Source organism: Heteronotia binoei, chromosome 4 (genome assembly GCF_032191835.1).
Source record: "Heteronotia binoei isolate CCM8104 ecotype False Entrance Well chromosome 4, APGP_CSIRO_Hbin_v1, whole genome shotgun sequence".
Taxonomy (NCBI): domain Eukaryota; kingdom Metazoa; phylum Chordata; class Lepidosauria; order Squamata; family Gekkonidae; genus Heteronotia; species Heteronotia binoei.
This window is the reverse complement of record NC_083226.1, coordinates 77,397,062-77,415,377: the sequence shown is the minus strand read 5'-3', so window position 1 is coordinate 77,415,377 and position 18,316 is coordinate 77,397,062. Positions and strand designations below refer to the sequence as shown.

The 18,316-nt window shown below is 42.2% G+C and overlaps 1 protein-coding gene across 4 annotated transcripts in view; it reads right to left on the bottom strand.

The window, feature by feature from the left end:
* DAPK1 (death associated protein kinase 1) overlaps window positions 1-18,112 on the bottom strand; it is a 165,912-nt gene extending 147,800 nt beyond the window's left edge. Inside the window, exons 1-2 of one of the 4 annotated variants that reach the window (XM_060235449.1) lie at window positions 17,927-18,112; window positions 16,753-16,931 (exon numbers count right to left, since the gene is read on the bottom strand). In XM_060235449.1, coding sequence (XP_060091432.1) covers window positions 16,753-16,814 — 62 coding nt within the window. In that variant the 5' untranslated portion in view covers window positions 16,815-16,931; window positions 17,927-18,112. Of the gene's footprint in view, window positions 1-16,752; window positions 16,932-17,364; window positions 17,862-17,896 lie in introns of those variants that run through there. The other 3 variants (XM_060235445.1, XM_060235446.1, XM_060235447.1) reach the window with 3 other exon arrangements.
* Window positions 18,113-18,316: the final 204 nt, after the last annotated feature.

Genomic DNA, 18,316 nt, shown 5'->3' with positions numbered 1-18,316 from the left:
GCAGCAAAAATGCTGTCTTCTTCATGTAGCCTGGAAGATGGCTCCTTACTTGACACAACTAATATGGCCATGTGGATCCATGCCATGATGACCTCAAGACTAAACTACCATAATGTATTCTAAACAGGTCTGCTCTTAAAGACAGTTCAGAAACTCCAGCTGGTACAGAATGGTGCAGCTCAGCTGCTATCAGGAGCTAGGCAGAATTAAGATTACACCCATTCTGTAGTTATTTCATTAGCCACTTATCTACACATTACGAAGTTCCTCATGTTTTTTGGGAACAATATGAGGACTTTTTATCATAAGTGCAATGGAAGTTCTGTGCTTCCCAAAGTCCCACTTTAATGCCATATTATAGCTGGTTTCAATGTTATATTCTGTTCACCTTGGATACTATTTTAATTGAAGAAAAAAAAGATAAATCTTAATAAATAAAAATATGTGTTATTGCCCAATACTGAATAATGCACTGGTCTGGGAAAGAAAAGGAGAAATTGAAGCAATACTGAGGAACAAATGATGTTTTTTAGGCCATTTGGTTTACAGTTGTAGGTAACAATGAAGGTTGGAAGGGACATGCTACAAAGCTGGGGTTATCAACAGAATGGAGAGGCAAGTTCTCAGTCAGGCACCTAACAGTACCTAGCCAATAAAGATGTGGCTACACCCACGGTATCATTTTGCCAACAGCTAGGCAAGACAGAGCAGTTTAGAAGCTGGATAAGAAATGGGCAAGTTAAACGGCGAAAAGACTTCATAAGGCAAGATAGTTTGCCTCATTGTTAGAAACCTTTAATGATGTCTTAATCTGAGATGCTGCTGCTGAGATTTTGTGGACTGAAACTAGCATCACTCATCAGCAATACACCCATCTATGCTCCAAAGCTCTCTTTCCATCTATGTTCCAAATCGCTCTTCCAGAGTCAGTTTAATTGCTTCTCTTAGTGAGTGTCATTCATGCAAAACTTATCTGTACATCATGACTGACACTAATATTTAAGATTAAATTAAAACAGAGTGATCCCCCTCAAAGTTCATCTTTCTAGCTATCACTGTTTTACAAACCACTTTTCATCAGACCAGTCTCATATAAACTAATCAACTCATCGGCTTGGAAGTCTCTCCAGGAAACCTTTAGTTTGTTCATGACAGTAAAAGATATTATTTGGTCACTGAACTAAAGGTAAAGTGTATGCAGTTCAAAAACATGGTATAGTAAACATGAAAGAAAGCTGTGGGCAATCTTACAGTTGCTGGAAGCTACTACTCAGATCTTCTATTGATATAGTTAGTCCAATAACTAGAAGACTTGTAAAAAAATGAAGAGGCCTAGCTGATTACACACAAGGAATACAGTGATCACACACTGTTAAGCAATTAGGTCAAGCCTTGCTCTTTAAATTATTCTGAGATAGATGAAGGTCAAAGAAGGCATGGTGGAGAACAAGGTTTATTCTCATCCTCAGAATTTTTATATTTCCACTAATAGTAGTAAGCAGCTTTTATTAACTTTATTCAAGGAAGAGCCTCAATAGTGGTTCAGTTAATGTAAAATAAAATGTACTTACAACTACTATAACTTTCTTTAGTAAAGAAAGCCTTTACTATCACAATGGAATAAAGGTGAACTGGGCTAGAGCAAAAAAACTGGGGAGAGACAAGAGGGACACACAAGTGACATTACAACCAGGGCTTTTTTTGCAGGAAAAAACACCCAGCAGGAACTCATTTGTATATGAGGCCACACCACCAATGCCAAGTCAGCTAGAACTGCGTTCCTGCTCAAAAAAAGCCAATTACAACTCAGAAACGAAGATCCAAACAAGATTCTGCAAGTGGTCTAAAGGCACAAGACCGATGTTTGTGGGACAGCAAGTTCATGAGGTCTCCCATATGTAGCTTATAGTGCTGGGAACTTCGGACACATATCTACTGACACCTCACTTCTGATACATTTCTAACCACCACAGATAATGAAAAAAAAATCCGCTAGAACATTTTCTACAGCTTTAAAGAATATAAGTTATTACAAACACAATCTTCTGAGCATTAGGACAATGTTATATTTTCAATGGAAAGTGCTAACAAAATAAAAGTACAATTTTTCTTCTTTCCAAACCTGATTTAAGTATAGTTACAAAGAAAAGCCACAGCAATTTCAAAGCATATCTTTTAATAAACAAAAAATATTTTATTGAGAAAAATAGTGAATACATACAAGCAAAATATTAAAAAAGAAACACAGTAACCTATCAGGCAAGGTAGCTGAATTATGTACCAAACACAGTATAAAGAGCACCTTAAAAATTATTATAGCTTGTGACACGAAAAAAACACCCGTTTTAAAATCATAGTAATTCTTAAAACACGAAATACCAAGTAAAACATTACTTAACCATTCTAGCAAATACCAAATAATATTGCTCAAATGAATTAAAAGGAATTTGTGTCATAGAGTAATCATTTTTCAAGAATTTGTCTTTGGCCCTGCCCACATGTTTCTAATATTCACATATATACTGCATCGGTATGAGATCGCCTGTGCTATTGTGTGTGATTTACAATGGAACCTTAATTGCTACAGACTTTAAATTTGGGTCAATATTGAGATAAGAAATACAGCACCAATAACCTAGGTTCCTTCAGCTACCTGGGTCATCTAGGTTCTTTCAGCTACCTGGTTTATCTCATCAATACACTTCAGGCCTAATGTACCTAACATAGCTGTTTAGCAGGTTGGTATTTAGAAGCCAGAAAGGAATGAGAATGCAACTGCAAGAACATCAGCATTTGTCCTTGGCAATCCAATGGATTCCCTGTTCACTGCTAATATGGTCAATGGTCTCTCTCTGTGGGGACCAACAGGAAAAGCATAAAGGCACTCATATCAGCATATAGGCATTATATTAACAAGGTGTCCAGCAGTAGCTAGGAGTCCAGCAGTAGCTAGGTGGCTTTATCTCATCAAAAGATATGGGATAAATAGGTGTGTTTTATTATGGATCAGTAACTGGGTTAAAAACGACAAAGCAGCAAGTATACATGACCAGTTTCACTACAACAGAAATACATGGGGGAATTGTTTCAAATGCCATCAAATTCTTCACGATCAAAAGATTCCAGATATAGACTGGACTGGGCAGACTCCTTAGCAAGCAGAAGCTATGAGCAGATTGTGCTTCCATCTCAACTCTGGGACTCCAAGGTTACTCAAAAGCAAGACTAGTTTTTTTTTAAGGTATGTCATCAAAGTAAAGAGGGGACTGTCTTAAATTTGCTTACAAGCTATAGTTATGTCCAATGCTCAGTGGCACCCTAGAGCCCAACAAGACTTTCAGGATATAAGCTTTTGAGACTCAAAGCTTCCTTTACTAGGAAAGCTGATACTCTGAAAATCTTGCTGCTCTCTATGGTGCTATTGGACTTGAATCTTGCTGTTCTACTGCAGACCAAAATGTCTGCCCTCTGAAATTACCCTATACCCAAAAAACTTTTATGTAGAAGTATTTTGGGAGAAGGTCATCTTATATTGTCTTCCTTTTGAGTAAATACAATACCTGGTGATATCATTTCTGCATAGTACCAACATGCTCTTCCCTTCCCCTTATCCTAAGTACAGAGCTGGTGCCTGAGGCAGAACCCCGACATGCCCCCCCAATTATCGCACACACAGCACGATGATGTCACACAGTGACGTCACCACACCCTTGTTTCTGCTTGCTGAGGGGCCGAAAGATTTCTCTGACCCCTCAGCAAGCAGAAACAAGGCGGCACTTTCGAACGCCCAGGACTGAAAGTTAAGCCCTGCGTTGTTTCTGCTTGCTGAGGAGCCGGAAGATTTTTCTGGCCCCTCAGTAAGCAGAAACAACGCCCCCAAGAGCCAGCGCCTGAGGCAGCTGCCGAATGTTGCCTAATGGATGTGCTGGCTCTGCCTAAGTACCATAGCCCTGTTGGAGCAAGAATCTACATAAACCCAGTCTGACAGCTACAGTATGACAGCTGGTGATCTAGCTGCCAGGCTAGGTCACAGTGACCTGATCAGCAGACCGGCTTGAGCCGGCAGAAGCCAAGTGATGCAATCTGCTGAGTCAGCACGGCCAGGATTGGCTGCTTGGACTATATATGATCTGTGTGTGCATCACACAGGTCTCTCCCTGTGAGATGGTGGTTAGGCGAAGCACTTTGTCCGTGGAGGTGATATTGTATAGACTGCACAAGAGAGCACTTGTCGTGTATATATGTTAATACACCTTTTGGCACTAGTTGCACGCGTCTGCCTGATTTTCTTTCCTGAAGCCCTGTGTCGGGCAAGTCATCTCCCTCACTCTGCTACTCCCGCTCCGACAGGGTTATGGGCCCAGCACGCTTCCGCTGCGCGGAAGAGAGAGTTGAGAGTTGAGCTGACTGTGAGTTTGGAAAGAGCCGGAGGCAAGGAACGCCGGTGAAGGACACAGAAGCACCACCGTTCTCTGTTTGAGAGCCAGAGGGACGTCGGCAGCCAGCTGTGAGGAGGAGTCGGCACGATGGCTCAGCAACAGCTTGGAGTAGCCGTTGAGAAGCTCACCTCAGCCAACTACGCGGTGTGGAGCCTGAGAATGCAACACTACCTCAAGCGTGAAGGGCAATGGCTGTTCGTGAGTAACCCCCCTGCTGACTTATCTCCTGCCGAGACTGTGTTATCGGATAAGGCACTGGCCAACATAGTGCTGTCTATAGGAGATGACCAGCTGGTTTATGTGCGAGGGAAGGACACTCCCAAGGCAGCCTGGGACGCGTTGAGTGCGGTGCATGTTAGCACCACTGCTGGTTCCCTCATGGCCTTGACAAGGAGGATGTTCCGCACCGTTATGCCGGCTGGAGGGTGTGTGAAAGATCACATCAAACGGCTAACGGACTGTTTCGTTGAGCTGGAGGCAAGAGGCAAGACTGTAGCTCCAGACGACAGAGTGTACATTCTGCTGTCGTCGTTGCCACCTGAGTACACTCCCCTGATAACTTCTCTGGAGACGGTGGACGTAGCGACCCTGACCATGGAATACGTCTGTGCCCACCTGCTTGACTTCCAAGAGAGAATTGCGGCCGTGAGCTGTCCGGGGGTGTCGGCCGGGCAGCGTGCTGTTATCGGTGTGTCCGGGAAGACAGCCAAGAATGAGCCAGCTTTTGCTGCTGGCAGGCGTCCGAAGGTGGAGGAAGTGGAGCCGACTGCGTTTGCAGTCCGTCGCTGCTATGGATGCGGGTCGTCGCAGCACCTGCTCCGAGCTTGCCCTGAGAGGGAGAGGAGGCGGGGGCGTGTGCGGCGAGAGCGGAGGACCGCCAGCCCGTGTGAGGAAGCAACCCGGCTGGTCACGTCTGCAGTAGAGAGCACAGGGTCTGCTTGGATTTTAGACTCCGGGGCAACGAGCCATCTCTGCTGCGAGAAGGAGTTGTTGAAAAACATTGACAGTCCTGAGCATAAGTATGTGAGATTGGCTGATGGGACCACTGCCAATTCTGTTTGCTCAGGCAATGTGGAATTTCCTGCACTGAACTGTATGTTGCAAAATGTGTTGTATGTACCCTCACTGCAGTCTAACCTGTTGAGTGTTAGTACACTGTTTGACCAGGGATACCAGGTGAGATTTGAGAAAACCTGCTGCAAAATCCTGGGAGGTGGGGGAAAGTTGCTTGTGACAGGAAAGAGGGAAGGTAAACTGTATGTGGTCCAGAGTGATTGTGCCCAGGTGGCTCAGGTGTCGAATGAGCCTGTGCACAATAATTGTATACATTTGCTCCATAGGAGACTTGGGCACTGCGGATTTAGGGCGTTAAAGAAAACCCTGGAGCTTGTGCCTAGTTTGAAAGTAAATCCTTGCAAATGTTACTTGGATTGCCAGGTCTGCAAGAAGACCAAAAGCAAGGCGTGTGCTGTTGCTAAAGAAAGCTCAAGGGAAAGCACACGAGCCCTGGAACTAGTCCATTTAGACGTTATTGGCCCATTGCCAAAGAGTCTGTCGGGGAGGAGATACTGCTTGGTGGCCACCGACGACCACACGAGGTACGCGTGGGTTTTCACCATGGTGCATAAGTCTGAGGTGTATAAGACATTCACCAAGTGGGTCAAAGCAGTGGAGAGACAATTAGGGGTTAATCTCCTGGCTGTACAAACCGACAGAGGGGGGGAATTCTTATCTAACCAGATGAAACGTTGGCTGGAGAACAAGGGCATCGCCCACCGTCTGACGAACCCGGCAACGCCCCGAGAAAATGGGCATGGGGCTGTATTGCAGAATGTGATGTATTGCATGTTAGAGGATGCACAACTGCCAATGACCTATTGGGCAGAAACCATACATGCAGCTGTTTTTTTGCAAAATAGGGTTTGGTGTAATACTGTGAAAAATGTGCCTTACAGGTTACTGTTGAACAAGACCCCAGATTTGAGTTCTTTAAAAGTCTTTGGGTCACGGGCTCGGGTTGGCATCCACTCCACGAGTAGCGGGGAGGGGGATGTCCGGGCAGAGAGCCTAATTTTTCTGGGCTACAAGCCAAGGGCCAGGTGTTATCGTTTCTGCAATAGCAAAAGCAAGATAACACTTAGTAAGAGTGCCCAGTTCAATGAAGAAAGCAGCCGGCCAAGGTTGCACTCCTTGCAGAAACAATTTGTCCTGCTGCCAAGTAGCGATAACGATGTTGGAGCGCAGCCCAGAACTCCAGCCCAGGAGGTGGCACCCAGTGGGGCTGGAGAAGGTGAGCCGAATGCTGGCACAGAGCCTGACGAGCAGAGTCAGGAGGCAGAGCCTCAAATGCAGGAACTGGAGGTAAAGTGTGAGAGTCAGGAGGTTCAACACCCAATTACAGGGGCAGAGCAACCAGCCCAGGAGGTGGGAACAGAGCAACCCGAAGAAGACAAAGCTGGTCCAAGCACAGGGCCACGGGTGTCTGCCAGGTCCACCAAAGGCCAACGTCCCGCTAGGTACAAGTGTCCCTATGTCACTCTGACTGTCAATCCAGACCCACCCGGATTAGAGGAAATGTTAAAAGAAAAGGCTAAGAAATGGAAAGCCTGGGTGGCAGAGTGCGAGGCAAGGGAGAAGGAGGCTGAAGCCAAGCGTCTGAAAGAGCTGGCTGAACAGGAACACGATGATGTGTTTTACAATCATGATGAGTTCCTGAACGAATTCCGGAAAGGGTTCCGAGCTACGTAAATATGAACTGTAATGTTGCTGGTGGACATGTATGTAAACTGTGTAAAGTGTTTTGGTGCACTGGGTTTAAATAGATTAGGAGGTGTGTTGGAGCAAGAATCTACATAAACCCAGTCTGACAGCTACAGTATGACAGCTGGTGATCTAGCTGCCAGGCTAGGTCACAGTGACCTGATCAGCAGACCGGCTTGAGCCGGCAGAAGCCAAGTGATGCAATCTGCTGAGTCAGCACGGCCAGGATTGGCTGCTTGGACTATATATGATCTGTGTGTGCATCACACAGGTCTCTCCCTGTGAGATGGTGGTTAGGCGAAGCACTTTGTCCGTGGAGGTGATATTGTATAGACTGCACAAGAGAGCACTTGTCGTGTATATATGTTAATACACCTTTTGGCACTAGTTGCACGCGTCTGCCTGATTTTCTTTCCTGAAGCCCTGTGTCGGGCAAGTCATCTCCCTCACTCTGCTACTCCCGCTCCGACAAGCCCAGGGCTGGGCAGAAGATCAGTTAGCAAAGAGAGTAAGCCTGGCATGGCACTCAGAAGAATTCACTCCTCCATTTCATGTTTGTTTCTGTATTATTTCTTCTGCATTGTAAACTGCCTGGATCCTCACTGGGGAGAAAATTTGAAGATAACTAATTATATATAATGTATTTCCTCTATTAATCAAGAAATTCAAGAGGATCTTTTAAAACTGGGTAATAAAATTCAGCATAGAGAGAAACCATGAATATTACCTATGGACCTGGGGATGCCAGCTCCAGGTTGGGAAATACCTGAAGATTTTTGGGGTGGAGCCTGAGGAAGGTGGGGTTTGGGTAGGGAAGAGACTTCAATGGGTCATAATGCCAAAGAGTCAGCCTTCCAAAGCATCCATTTTCTCCACATGAAATGATCTCTGTCCTCCAGAGATCAGTTGTAATAATCCTGGGAAATCACCAGCCACCACCTGAAAGCTGGCAACTCTATGTGAGGCTATGGTGCCGAGTCCTCTAGAGGTGCAGCAATGTCTATAACCATATGTCAATTTAGGCATCTTGCCAAACCACTTCAGCTCCTTTTAGGATTGCTTAGAGAGAAGTCTGAATTAAACACATGCCAAGGCAGCACAAATGCTCCACCCATACATTTGTACACTTTGATATAATGAGGCATAAAGGAAAATAGATTGTTGCATAGACTACTAGCCTGGTCAGTATATTTCTTTTGCAAGTATTCCCAAACCTACTACAAATTCTCCAGCCATTCAGCTTAAAATGAGTACTACTTTAATCATAGTTTTATTTCGTAAGCCTCTAATTTACCACTTACTGTGTTAGAACTTAGAGCTAACAGCCAACAGGAAGGTCCTCTGTTATGAGTGTTTATTTCCATGACATTAAAAAATTCCACAGACACTTACTGTGTACAATATACCAAAGAAGAACACAAAATAGTCCTATTTCTTATCTTACAGTGCAAACACTCAGGATTTGATTTGTTCTGTATGTTAAGTTTTGGATCTAGACACTGAGATTCAAACAATGTTTAAGTGCTATGGTGTACAACTGTACATATCAGTGGAAAGCAATGGGGCTTTTTTTGTTAATTGTGTCTAGACTACATTTCTAGGTTTTATTGTTTAAATTTAATATTGTCTAAATTTAATTTAATGCAACATGGATTTTATATTAAACAGAATACACATTTCAACAGACTGAAGTATTATATTTCAGACAGTACTTTACCAATAACTACAACCTAGGAACTTCTTCATAGCGTGACTATAAATTTTGAATGCTAGCACTGAAAAAAGCAGTAAATACCTCAAAGGTATTTCTATTGCTATTAAGATTCTCGAAGGACAACTAGGTCTTGCACATATGCAGTAGAACTGAAGTGATGTTTACCCTAGATTACTGAAATGCCACGTTTACCCTAGATTAGGAGTGGCTGAACTTGCTTAACATAACAGCCACATAGAATAAACATCATTTGTTTGAAAGCCACAAGACATGAACATAGCCAGACTCACTCTGACCTGCCAGCTCTCAAGATGCTGACCACTTCCCCATCCAATGCACTGTACGATTATATATTATTACAGAGAGAGAGAGAGAGAGAGAGAGAGAGAGAGAGAGAGAGAGAGAGAGAGAGAAAATCAGGCAAGAATAAAAGCAGTCTTGAGTTGCTGGGACAATACCCTGTTTATTTCAGTTTTTAACTGATCTTTGACAGTGATGAACTGAACAACTAGATAACTGGAACTATTTGTTTCCAGATATTTTCTTGAAAGTGATATATTTTGGCAAGCATTATCTAGCTCCCTCAACTAGAAACAAATGAGAGAAAGAAGTGGAAAGAATGAATAAAAGAGGTGGAAAGAGAGAGAGAGAGCAAATGGAGGAAGGAGGGAGAGGGAGAAAAAGAGGAAGGAAAGAGAGAGATTTAAAGATACAAATGTCTACTCTGCATTGGCTGGCTTGGCTTGGAGAAGGGACAAATGCCTTCTCCAAACAGGCTGATAGGGTGGGGGGTGGGGGGCTTTGAGAACCACACAATATGAGCGGAAGAGCCACATATGGCTCCCGAGCCACAGTTTGGCCATCCCTGTCCTAGATCTATGTAACATAGCTATAACATTCCATTGGTATGTTGCAGTCCACAACTGTGTCATGTGATTTACCGAAGGAAGGAAGGAAGGAAGGAAGGAAGGAAGGAAGGAAGGAAGGAAGGAAGGAAGGAAGGAAGGAAGGAAGGAAGGAAAAACATAACTGGACAGCTAAATCTGTGTAGGTACATAGAAGGTAAACCTTATATATAAAGCAGACTAAACCTAGATTCAAGTAGGTAGTGTGTTGGCCTGAAGCAGTAGAACAAATTTTGAGTCCAGTGGCACCTTAAAGACTAGCAAAGTTTAATTCTGGGTTTAAAATTTGTTAGTCTTAAGGGTGCCATGGGACTCAAACTTTGCTCTAAAGAATTAACTTGTTTTTTGCAGGTTGGAGTTAAACACTGAGGACCACTGAAACATAGGACTTCTTTGAAATTAAGCAATGTTACCTTTGATAGCTTTATAAAAACACATACCATAATCATGAGGATTGTTTTGACCAATAGTAACACAAACTTCAAAAGCATGCAGCAGTGTGGCAATCATATACATAAGGTCCTTGAAGCAATGAAGTATAATAAAAGAACTTCAGAATGGTCTATTTAAAATGTACAGTCACACAGCTTTTAAACCACAAGACAACTGAACGGGGTGGGAGGGACTTATGTTTCTTTCAAAATCATTTCCACCCTAAAAGGAACTGAAATCTGCTTAGGTCTTATGAAATCATATGGTTAGCTGATTGTTTATCTCCTGAACAGATGTTATAAGCAAAGGAGAACTAAGCTTTCTTTAAATATATTTTAATGTAGATAATGTGGCACATGTATGGTGCACAATTTAATCTCATACAATGTATTTGAATGTCTCATTGGTTTCAAGAGAATTTACACCCAGCCTGAAATTTTTAAGCCTTAGTCATAGCTAGAAGGCTGGCTCTTGCAAACATACATTTGAAATGAAATTATGCGAGTGCCACTTCAAAAGGTAAGTCATTTGTGTGAAGTGGCTCCCAAGTACAGGTTGGGCAATTATTCAGGGCACAATAGTAATATACTTGTTTAATCTTAGCAAGCATGCTTGGTGTTTGCCCATAGTTGCAGGTTCAAATTAATCAGTTATCCTATGGCAACAGTAAAACACCCGCATGAATTGTTTATACAGGGGTATCAAACATGTGACCCAGGGGCCAAATCAGGCCCCCAGAGGGCTCCTATCAGGTCCCAGAGCAACTGGCTGTCATCTGCTTCTTCTCCCTCTCTTGCTTCCTTCTGCATAACAGCTTGCTTTGCAAGACTTGCTCAATCGCGCAGGCACTACAGAGCAAAACCTTTATTTTTTCAATTGGCTATGGCTCCTCCCTTGGGAAGGAAGGGGAGAAGGGGTAGCCTGCTTTGTCAGGCTCTCTCAATCGCACATTAGAGCTACTGAACCATGCCTCTCTTCCTTCTATTGGCTGAGGTTCCTTCCCCTCCTCATTCCTGAGGAAGGAAGGAAAGAGCCAGAGATTCCTTTGCCCAGTTCCTTGGATCACATGGGAGAGCTACAAAGAAAGTACCTTTAAGACCAATGAGTGCTAATGTTTTAAGCATGTTTTAAGGTGTTTTTTTTTTAAAAAGCATCTTTAATTGTGTTTGTGTCCTTTATAAAGTTTTTATTTATTTATTTAAGATTTATATCCCGCCCTTCCCACGAGTTGTCTCTGCTACCTAATTTTAAATAGGTACACACATGGCCCAGTCCAACATGGCCAGCCCAATATGGCTCGGCCCAACATGGTCTCATTTATGTCAGATTCGGCCCTCATAACAAATGAGTTTGATACCCCTAGTTTATAATATACCATCAGGCATATGTGTTAATTAGCTTGTATTAATTATTGGGATTGCTCCTTGCAGTTGGACTATCCATCTAGGGCTTTTTGGAGGCTTCTTTCTGATGCCCCTAAGTGAAATGCCACAGAAGCTCACTGTATGATCTTGGGTTAGTCACACTCTTTCAGCCTAACCTACCTCACAGGGTTGTTGTGAGAATAAAATGGAAGAGAGGAGAATGATGAAAGACAATTTGGGCCCCAGTGGGGAGTAAGGTACAAAATCAATGAAATAAATAAAAGTTTATACCTGCTCTCCACAAATCTTGAGTTGTGACTTGTTCTGCAAAAAATTATGTTTACGTTATACTGGGCACCACAGAGACTCTTTAACAAAGGACTGTCTAACTGCTAGTGTTGAAATTTACAGGGCACATCCCTTGAACATATACTTTAGGTGTATCCAGTCATTCATTTTTTCCTGGGACACTCCTCGTATTAGAATGTTCATTGATTTGGGAGAACTTTTATGTACTTTTGAACTACCCGCCCATCTTTTGGAGGCTACCCAAATAGTGAACAAAATAGACCCTCCATGCCCTTACTACAGCTAGAAGACTCACTACACCATTGCAAAGATAAATGCCCACCTTCTGGTAAATCATAGGATTCAGAACCAAAGAACTACCATTATTCACACACAAGGCATATGGATGACACTTCTGTATGGATTTATTTTTAGATATTTGGAAACCCTTTATAGAATCTAATCTGTAGATCTGCCACCACCTTCAGTATATTTTTTTGTCTCAAATGCAAACCTTTTAAAAATTCTATTTAGTTGTTGGATTTTGAGTTCCTCCCCCCTTTGCTCTTTTTGAAATAAAGAAATGTAAAAATAATTCATGTATTGTAGAAAATCCCAAGTATAATCCTTGGCACCTCCAGTTAAAACATCTCTCACACAAGGATAAGGAAATTTCAGTGGTTCATGATTAAGTCCATCTTCAGAAAGCTTTCTTAACATACCAAATATGTCACTTGATCTAGTAAGACCTGCAGATCTTATATGCCATTAATTATACTAAACAAATGTACTACACTTGGCTATATGGTCCTGAATATGGTTATTGTTTAACTATTTTTGCAATATTAGCACATCCAGAATTAGCATATTCAGAACTACTAAAAAAATCAGAATCAATATACTGAGGAAGAAAAACTAGTAAATTCGTGGTGAATATCAGCAGCAGTTGGTAAAGAAAGCAATACTTTCCTCACAAGCTGTTTGTGTGTAATGCCATGACTTATGGCAACCCCAGCAAGAGGCTTTTAAGGCAAGTGAATAAGCAGAGGTGGTTTGCCATTGCCCTCCTCTGCAGAGTCTTCCTTGGTACTGACCCTGCTTTGCTTCCAAGATCTGATGTGACTGGCTTATTCTAGGGGTAACCAAACTTGCTTATCGTAAGAGTGACATAGAATAAAAGTCAGATGTTTGAGAGCTGCAAGACATGAATGTTGGATGTTTGAGAGCAGAAAGACAGGAAGGCAAACATATAGGAGGTGGGACCGGAGATGGAAAGAAAGCAACTTTAACTTTAAATCTATTCTCCAAGCCACCAGCTGGCTTGGCTAGGAAAAGTGATTTAAAGAGAGAAATACTGGCCAACGGGGCTGTGGGGGCTTCAAGAGCCACACAATAAGTGTGAAAGAATCAGCCACGTGTGGCTCCCAAGCCGCAGTTTGGCCACCCCTGGGCTATATACAATGCCACCTTCCCTCATTTTCTTGCAAACTACACATTTTGAATCCCTAAAACATTTTAGGGTTTCTCTAACTAGGTTTGTAACAATTTTCTGCACACACACCCCTACATTTTTCAAACAACGTGGCCTACAGTCATGCAGTGTTTACTTTCACATTCCTGAAAATGAATTTTGAAGAATGTGTTTACTTTCACATTCTTCAAAATTCTTAAGATAGAGTTTAGGAATTAGTACAAAGAAGAAATCAGACATGGCTCAGAGTAGATGTTCAAAGTTGAAATAAACTATATTTTAAGATAAAGATCTCCATTTTAATAATTTCATACCTATGTATGACCACCATCAGAAATAAAATGCAAAGCTCAATTAATTCAGGCCTATAAATTAGTTGCTGTTTATGTGCTAATTTTAGGAAGGTGTAGATTCTTCTAGAACACACCAAAGCACAAAATCTTCTGTTATATTCACAAAGCTGTGCACGTTCAGCTTTCAAAAACTTCAGGGATACATTAGTGATCAACAATGTAGTAGTGACCCTACAATGAAAAGTCACAGTACTGGATTTATATTTTGCACAGCAGTTGGCACAATGCAGTCTTACCAATAGTAAATTCAAGAGAAACTTCTTTTATATTATCATTTTTTAAAAAGTACACATTATTTACTTTATTCATAAAAATGATCAGAAAGGAAACACCTCCACTGCAGCAATTTAATGTCAAAGATGAGATTATGCATATGATTTGCTCATTCTAAAAACATCATATACAAAGTTTGTTTCTGCATGTACCACAACACTTCCAATGCATTCCTGCCAAAAAGCCACAGAATCAAACTACCTATCAATGACAGAGACCAAGAAAAAAATTTAGATCTGAATATTAAGACATACCTAAAGTGCCACATACAAAACATTTTTACTAACAACATTTTAATGTCTTTCTAAAAATGATTTTCAATTATTTTGTAACTGGATTGGAACAGCTGCTTGGATATTAGATTAAGCTTCAACACTTGAATATATAACCTGATCCTATACTTGTTTACTTAGACTTCAATCCTAAAAAAAATTCAAAAGGCTAAATCCTTTCTTGTGCAATGGGATTTAGGACTGGACCTTAACCTCTATGGAACACAGCAACTGGGCATTTTAACATAAACAAAACAACATTAAAAGTAGAATTGTCAGGCTGTGCCTGGCAGCCAGCAAGAGGTTTGGGGGTGGGTACATGGGGAGTTGTGAGTGTGTGTATATCACTATGCTATTTCCAGTTAAAACCTGGAAATGATGTAGGGTAGCTCTAGATACTGCTGGAAACTCTATGGTTTTACCATGTGGTTCTCAGTGATTCCTTGAGGCATTCTACATCGCTTCTGAGTTTTCCCTAGAAGTTAATATAACAGCACATATGTCACCAATGTTTTTTTTCTTTATTTTTCTCCTTCAAAGATGGCTGCTGGCAGGAGGCATCCCACAGTAATGGTAGGCCTGGTACTTAAATGCATGTGTATCCTAATGGGTTACATATTGTCAACTTCTAGTTTGTAATCTAAACAGTACAATCTCTGAAATAAATTATGGGGATATGTATTTCAATGGGACCTTAAACTACGATGTGTAGACATATAACCAAGGGTTTCCATGAGAAGATTTTGTGGTTTAGAGTGAAAATTTTACACAATTGTGTCTGGAATGTGGCGAAATCATGTTCATATTTCTATTTATTCATGATGAACTTTGAACAGGCCACTAGTTGAAATCAGACAACATGCAGGTCACTTCTCCCTATCCCCCCGCATTCCTAGTTTATGTTAAATAAAGCTTACTGTGATATCCAGACTAATACTGTGATTTATGGTTATCACCAAATCACAGTATGCAAATGATAGTTAACCATACTGTGACATTAGCTCCTATCATAGTTTTATTTATTCATTAGGTATTTGTATCCTGTTTTCTCACAAATATGTTTCCAAGGAGATAGCCGTATACAATTAATCAACACAATGAAAGCATAAACAACCAACAATAAAATTAAAAACAAAATACAAAACCAAACAAATTAACTGAAACCATTAAAGACAAGTAAACATATTATAAAGCAGCAACATTTTTTTGTCTTGGTTGGCACTGAAAATATTTTCAAAGGTGTTGGATTCGGATGGAGAGGGAAGGCTAATAGCTTTCCAATTGGGCACTGTTGCAAGCTAAGGTTAGTGATAACCAAGAAGAGAATGCAGAGAACAAGAAGTGCATGCAAATATTCAGGAGTGCTCCTAAATTCTAAACTATGTTTTGAATTATGCTTCAATCATGTCTTTCTTTCAACAAAACCTCCCTTTTCAGGCTGCTGTAAAGACAAAATAAAAATAGTAAAATATCACACTGGAAAATTTAATAGAAAATACAAGCCTACATTTCATCTAGTAGCTTAATAATAATGATGATGATGATAATAATATAATTATTTGAACTATAATATAAGTACACAAACACTCCCACAGAATATATACTTAATTTTGCAATTAAGCTGGGAGATTTAAAATCAAAAGCAAACTATAACTGCTAGTCAGTGGTCTGGGTTTACCATCATAAAACTGTGGCACAGACACAGCATTCTGTTCTATTCAACTAACAGGCTTTATGGAAGCTGTGTTAAACCTACACTGTTTAATGACTATAAATCTCCTGATCTGACATTTTGCTGGAACAGAATAATTGAACTCTGATACCTTGAAAGCAACTGATCTTCATTTGACTGAGTACAAATACTAGAAATTATCTGGACCCAGACATTCTTATAATAAAACCACAATATGGATGTATAGATTATTAATAATACATGCCAGTTTGAATTTCTCCAAGTAAACTAACAATCTGGTATGGTTATTATCAGAACTTAGCAACAATCAACCACACATGCAAACCTGTCTTATGATGGATTGCCCAGAATATGAAACAGGCATTCAACTGTCAATTATATTCCTAAATCCACTAACCTTGTTTATTTAATACAATGAATGCATTAACCTGGAAAAATCTTTTTAAGCTAATGTTATCTGAGTACATTTTTATGTGAGGTGAGGCCTCCTTACCACAGTAATAATTATGCCAGTATTATTTGCTAGCCTTACTTTGCATGTGTTCTAGCTACTGACTCCTTCAAGATACATGGACTCTAAAAGACAGCAAAAATATAATACTTCATCTGTAGCATAGAAGCAGCCATTGGAGAGTATCCATTTGAAATACAAATACATTTTAATCCATTACAGCCTGTTCCCCCTTCATTCCAGCAGTATATGGATTTCTTCCACCTCCCTTTCTGTATAGCTCTTATTGTGCACAATGATTTCTGAAGAGACCAAATGCTTTCCCTCCAACAAGTACCTTCCGAGTTCCTCTCCAATCTCATAGTAATCATCCAGATTCTCTTGCCTGAAGACAGTCATGATAGCTGCCACTCCTCAGAAAGACAACCTGACATTGACTGCACCACCTTTGCTTTTCAGCTCATCACCACAGTCACCACGTTGGATTCACCAACATTTTATGCATGGCTACAAGCCCTGAAAAAAGAGGGAAAAAGAAAAATAGCTGCTTAATTAAAATGCCTGTATTTGCAAGAGGGGTGTGGTTATGTGGACACTGCAACAACAGACACTCCACAATAATTGTGGAATGTCATAATAACCCAAGGATTCAGAATCACTGTGGAGATCAGTCCCTAATCCTGCGTGGCCACTGACTGGTTAACTTTGCTCTCCAAGAAGCCCTGGGTTTGCCTTGGCAATCTGACTCACAACAAATGGAAGACGGGTTTTTCCCCCTGCCTCACGTACATAAAGACTTCCCCTCCTCCTCCCTTCGCAAGAGCTGCAAAATGGAAACAGAGGAATCTGAGAGACCTAATGCTTCGCCCCCAAACAGAGCCTCTGCTGGAAGGGGGGGGGGGGATCTACCTTCACAACTCTACGCTTTGCCTCCTAATGCACGCCTCACCTTTTCCCCGCAGCAGTGGGGGCACCATAAGCCACCATTTCACCTCAGGAAGGCGCCTCCGAGCCGCACGGACGCCACATTCCTCAGCGACTCCCCCTCCGTTACCCGGTCAACTAGGACGTGCTAACAGGAGGAGCGGTCGCTGCTAAGGCAAACCACAACCTGCCTGCTCGCCCAGAGCCGCATTTACACCGAAAGGCAACAAGGTGGGGGCATCCCCGCTATCCTGGCGATAGCCTCTTCTCGGCTCTCTTACCAGGCCTTTTGCATACACCTCCCTCCCGCAGCGTTGCCGGCGAAGGAGGGAAGCAGCCCAGCTAAACAAACCGAGGGAGAGAAAGGGAAGGAAACCCCACTCCGTCGCTCCCCTCCGCCGAGCTCTCCTGCAGCTGCTGCAGGGGGAGGGGACGGGCACCCAGGAGTTTGTCTTTTACGCAGCAACCCTCCGCGGGTTGGGGAAGCCAGAGAGAGGAAGAAAACCCGCCCCCCTTCCCAGGCGGCCAGCGCCTTTTCTCCCCACCCGCTTACTTACCCACGCGCCCACTGGCTTGCTGCGACTCACCGGCCACACTAGGAACTAGGAGGCGGCGACACTCTCCCCCTCTCCCCTCGCAGGCGTCCTCGCTCTTCGGAGTCGCACAAGGGAGAGGGACTCCGGCATCCGGCCAATGAGAAAGCAACCGCATTCACACTCCTCCTTCTCTCATGACCTGCCCGCGAAAACGGTAAGGGGGAAAGTGCCACAGGCGCGCGCATCCAGACGTACAGGTGTAAGGCTACGCCGCGCAAGTCCTGTGCGAGGGTTTCCTTGCTCTGAAGAAGTAGTAATAATAATACATAATATATAACAGTAATAACGCTTAGCATACCGGGTTCCTTCTCCAGGTCAGTTAGCTATGACTACAGGGCCGGTTTCGACTAGCAGTCGCTTAACTATCAGCAGTAAAACTGT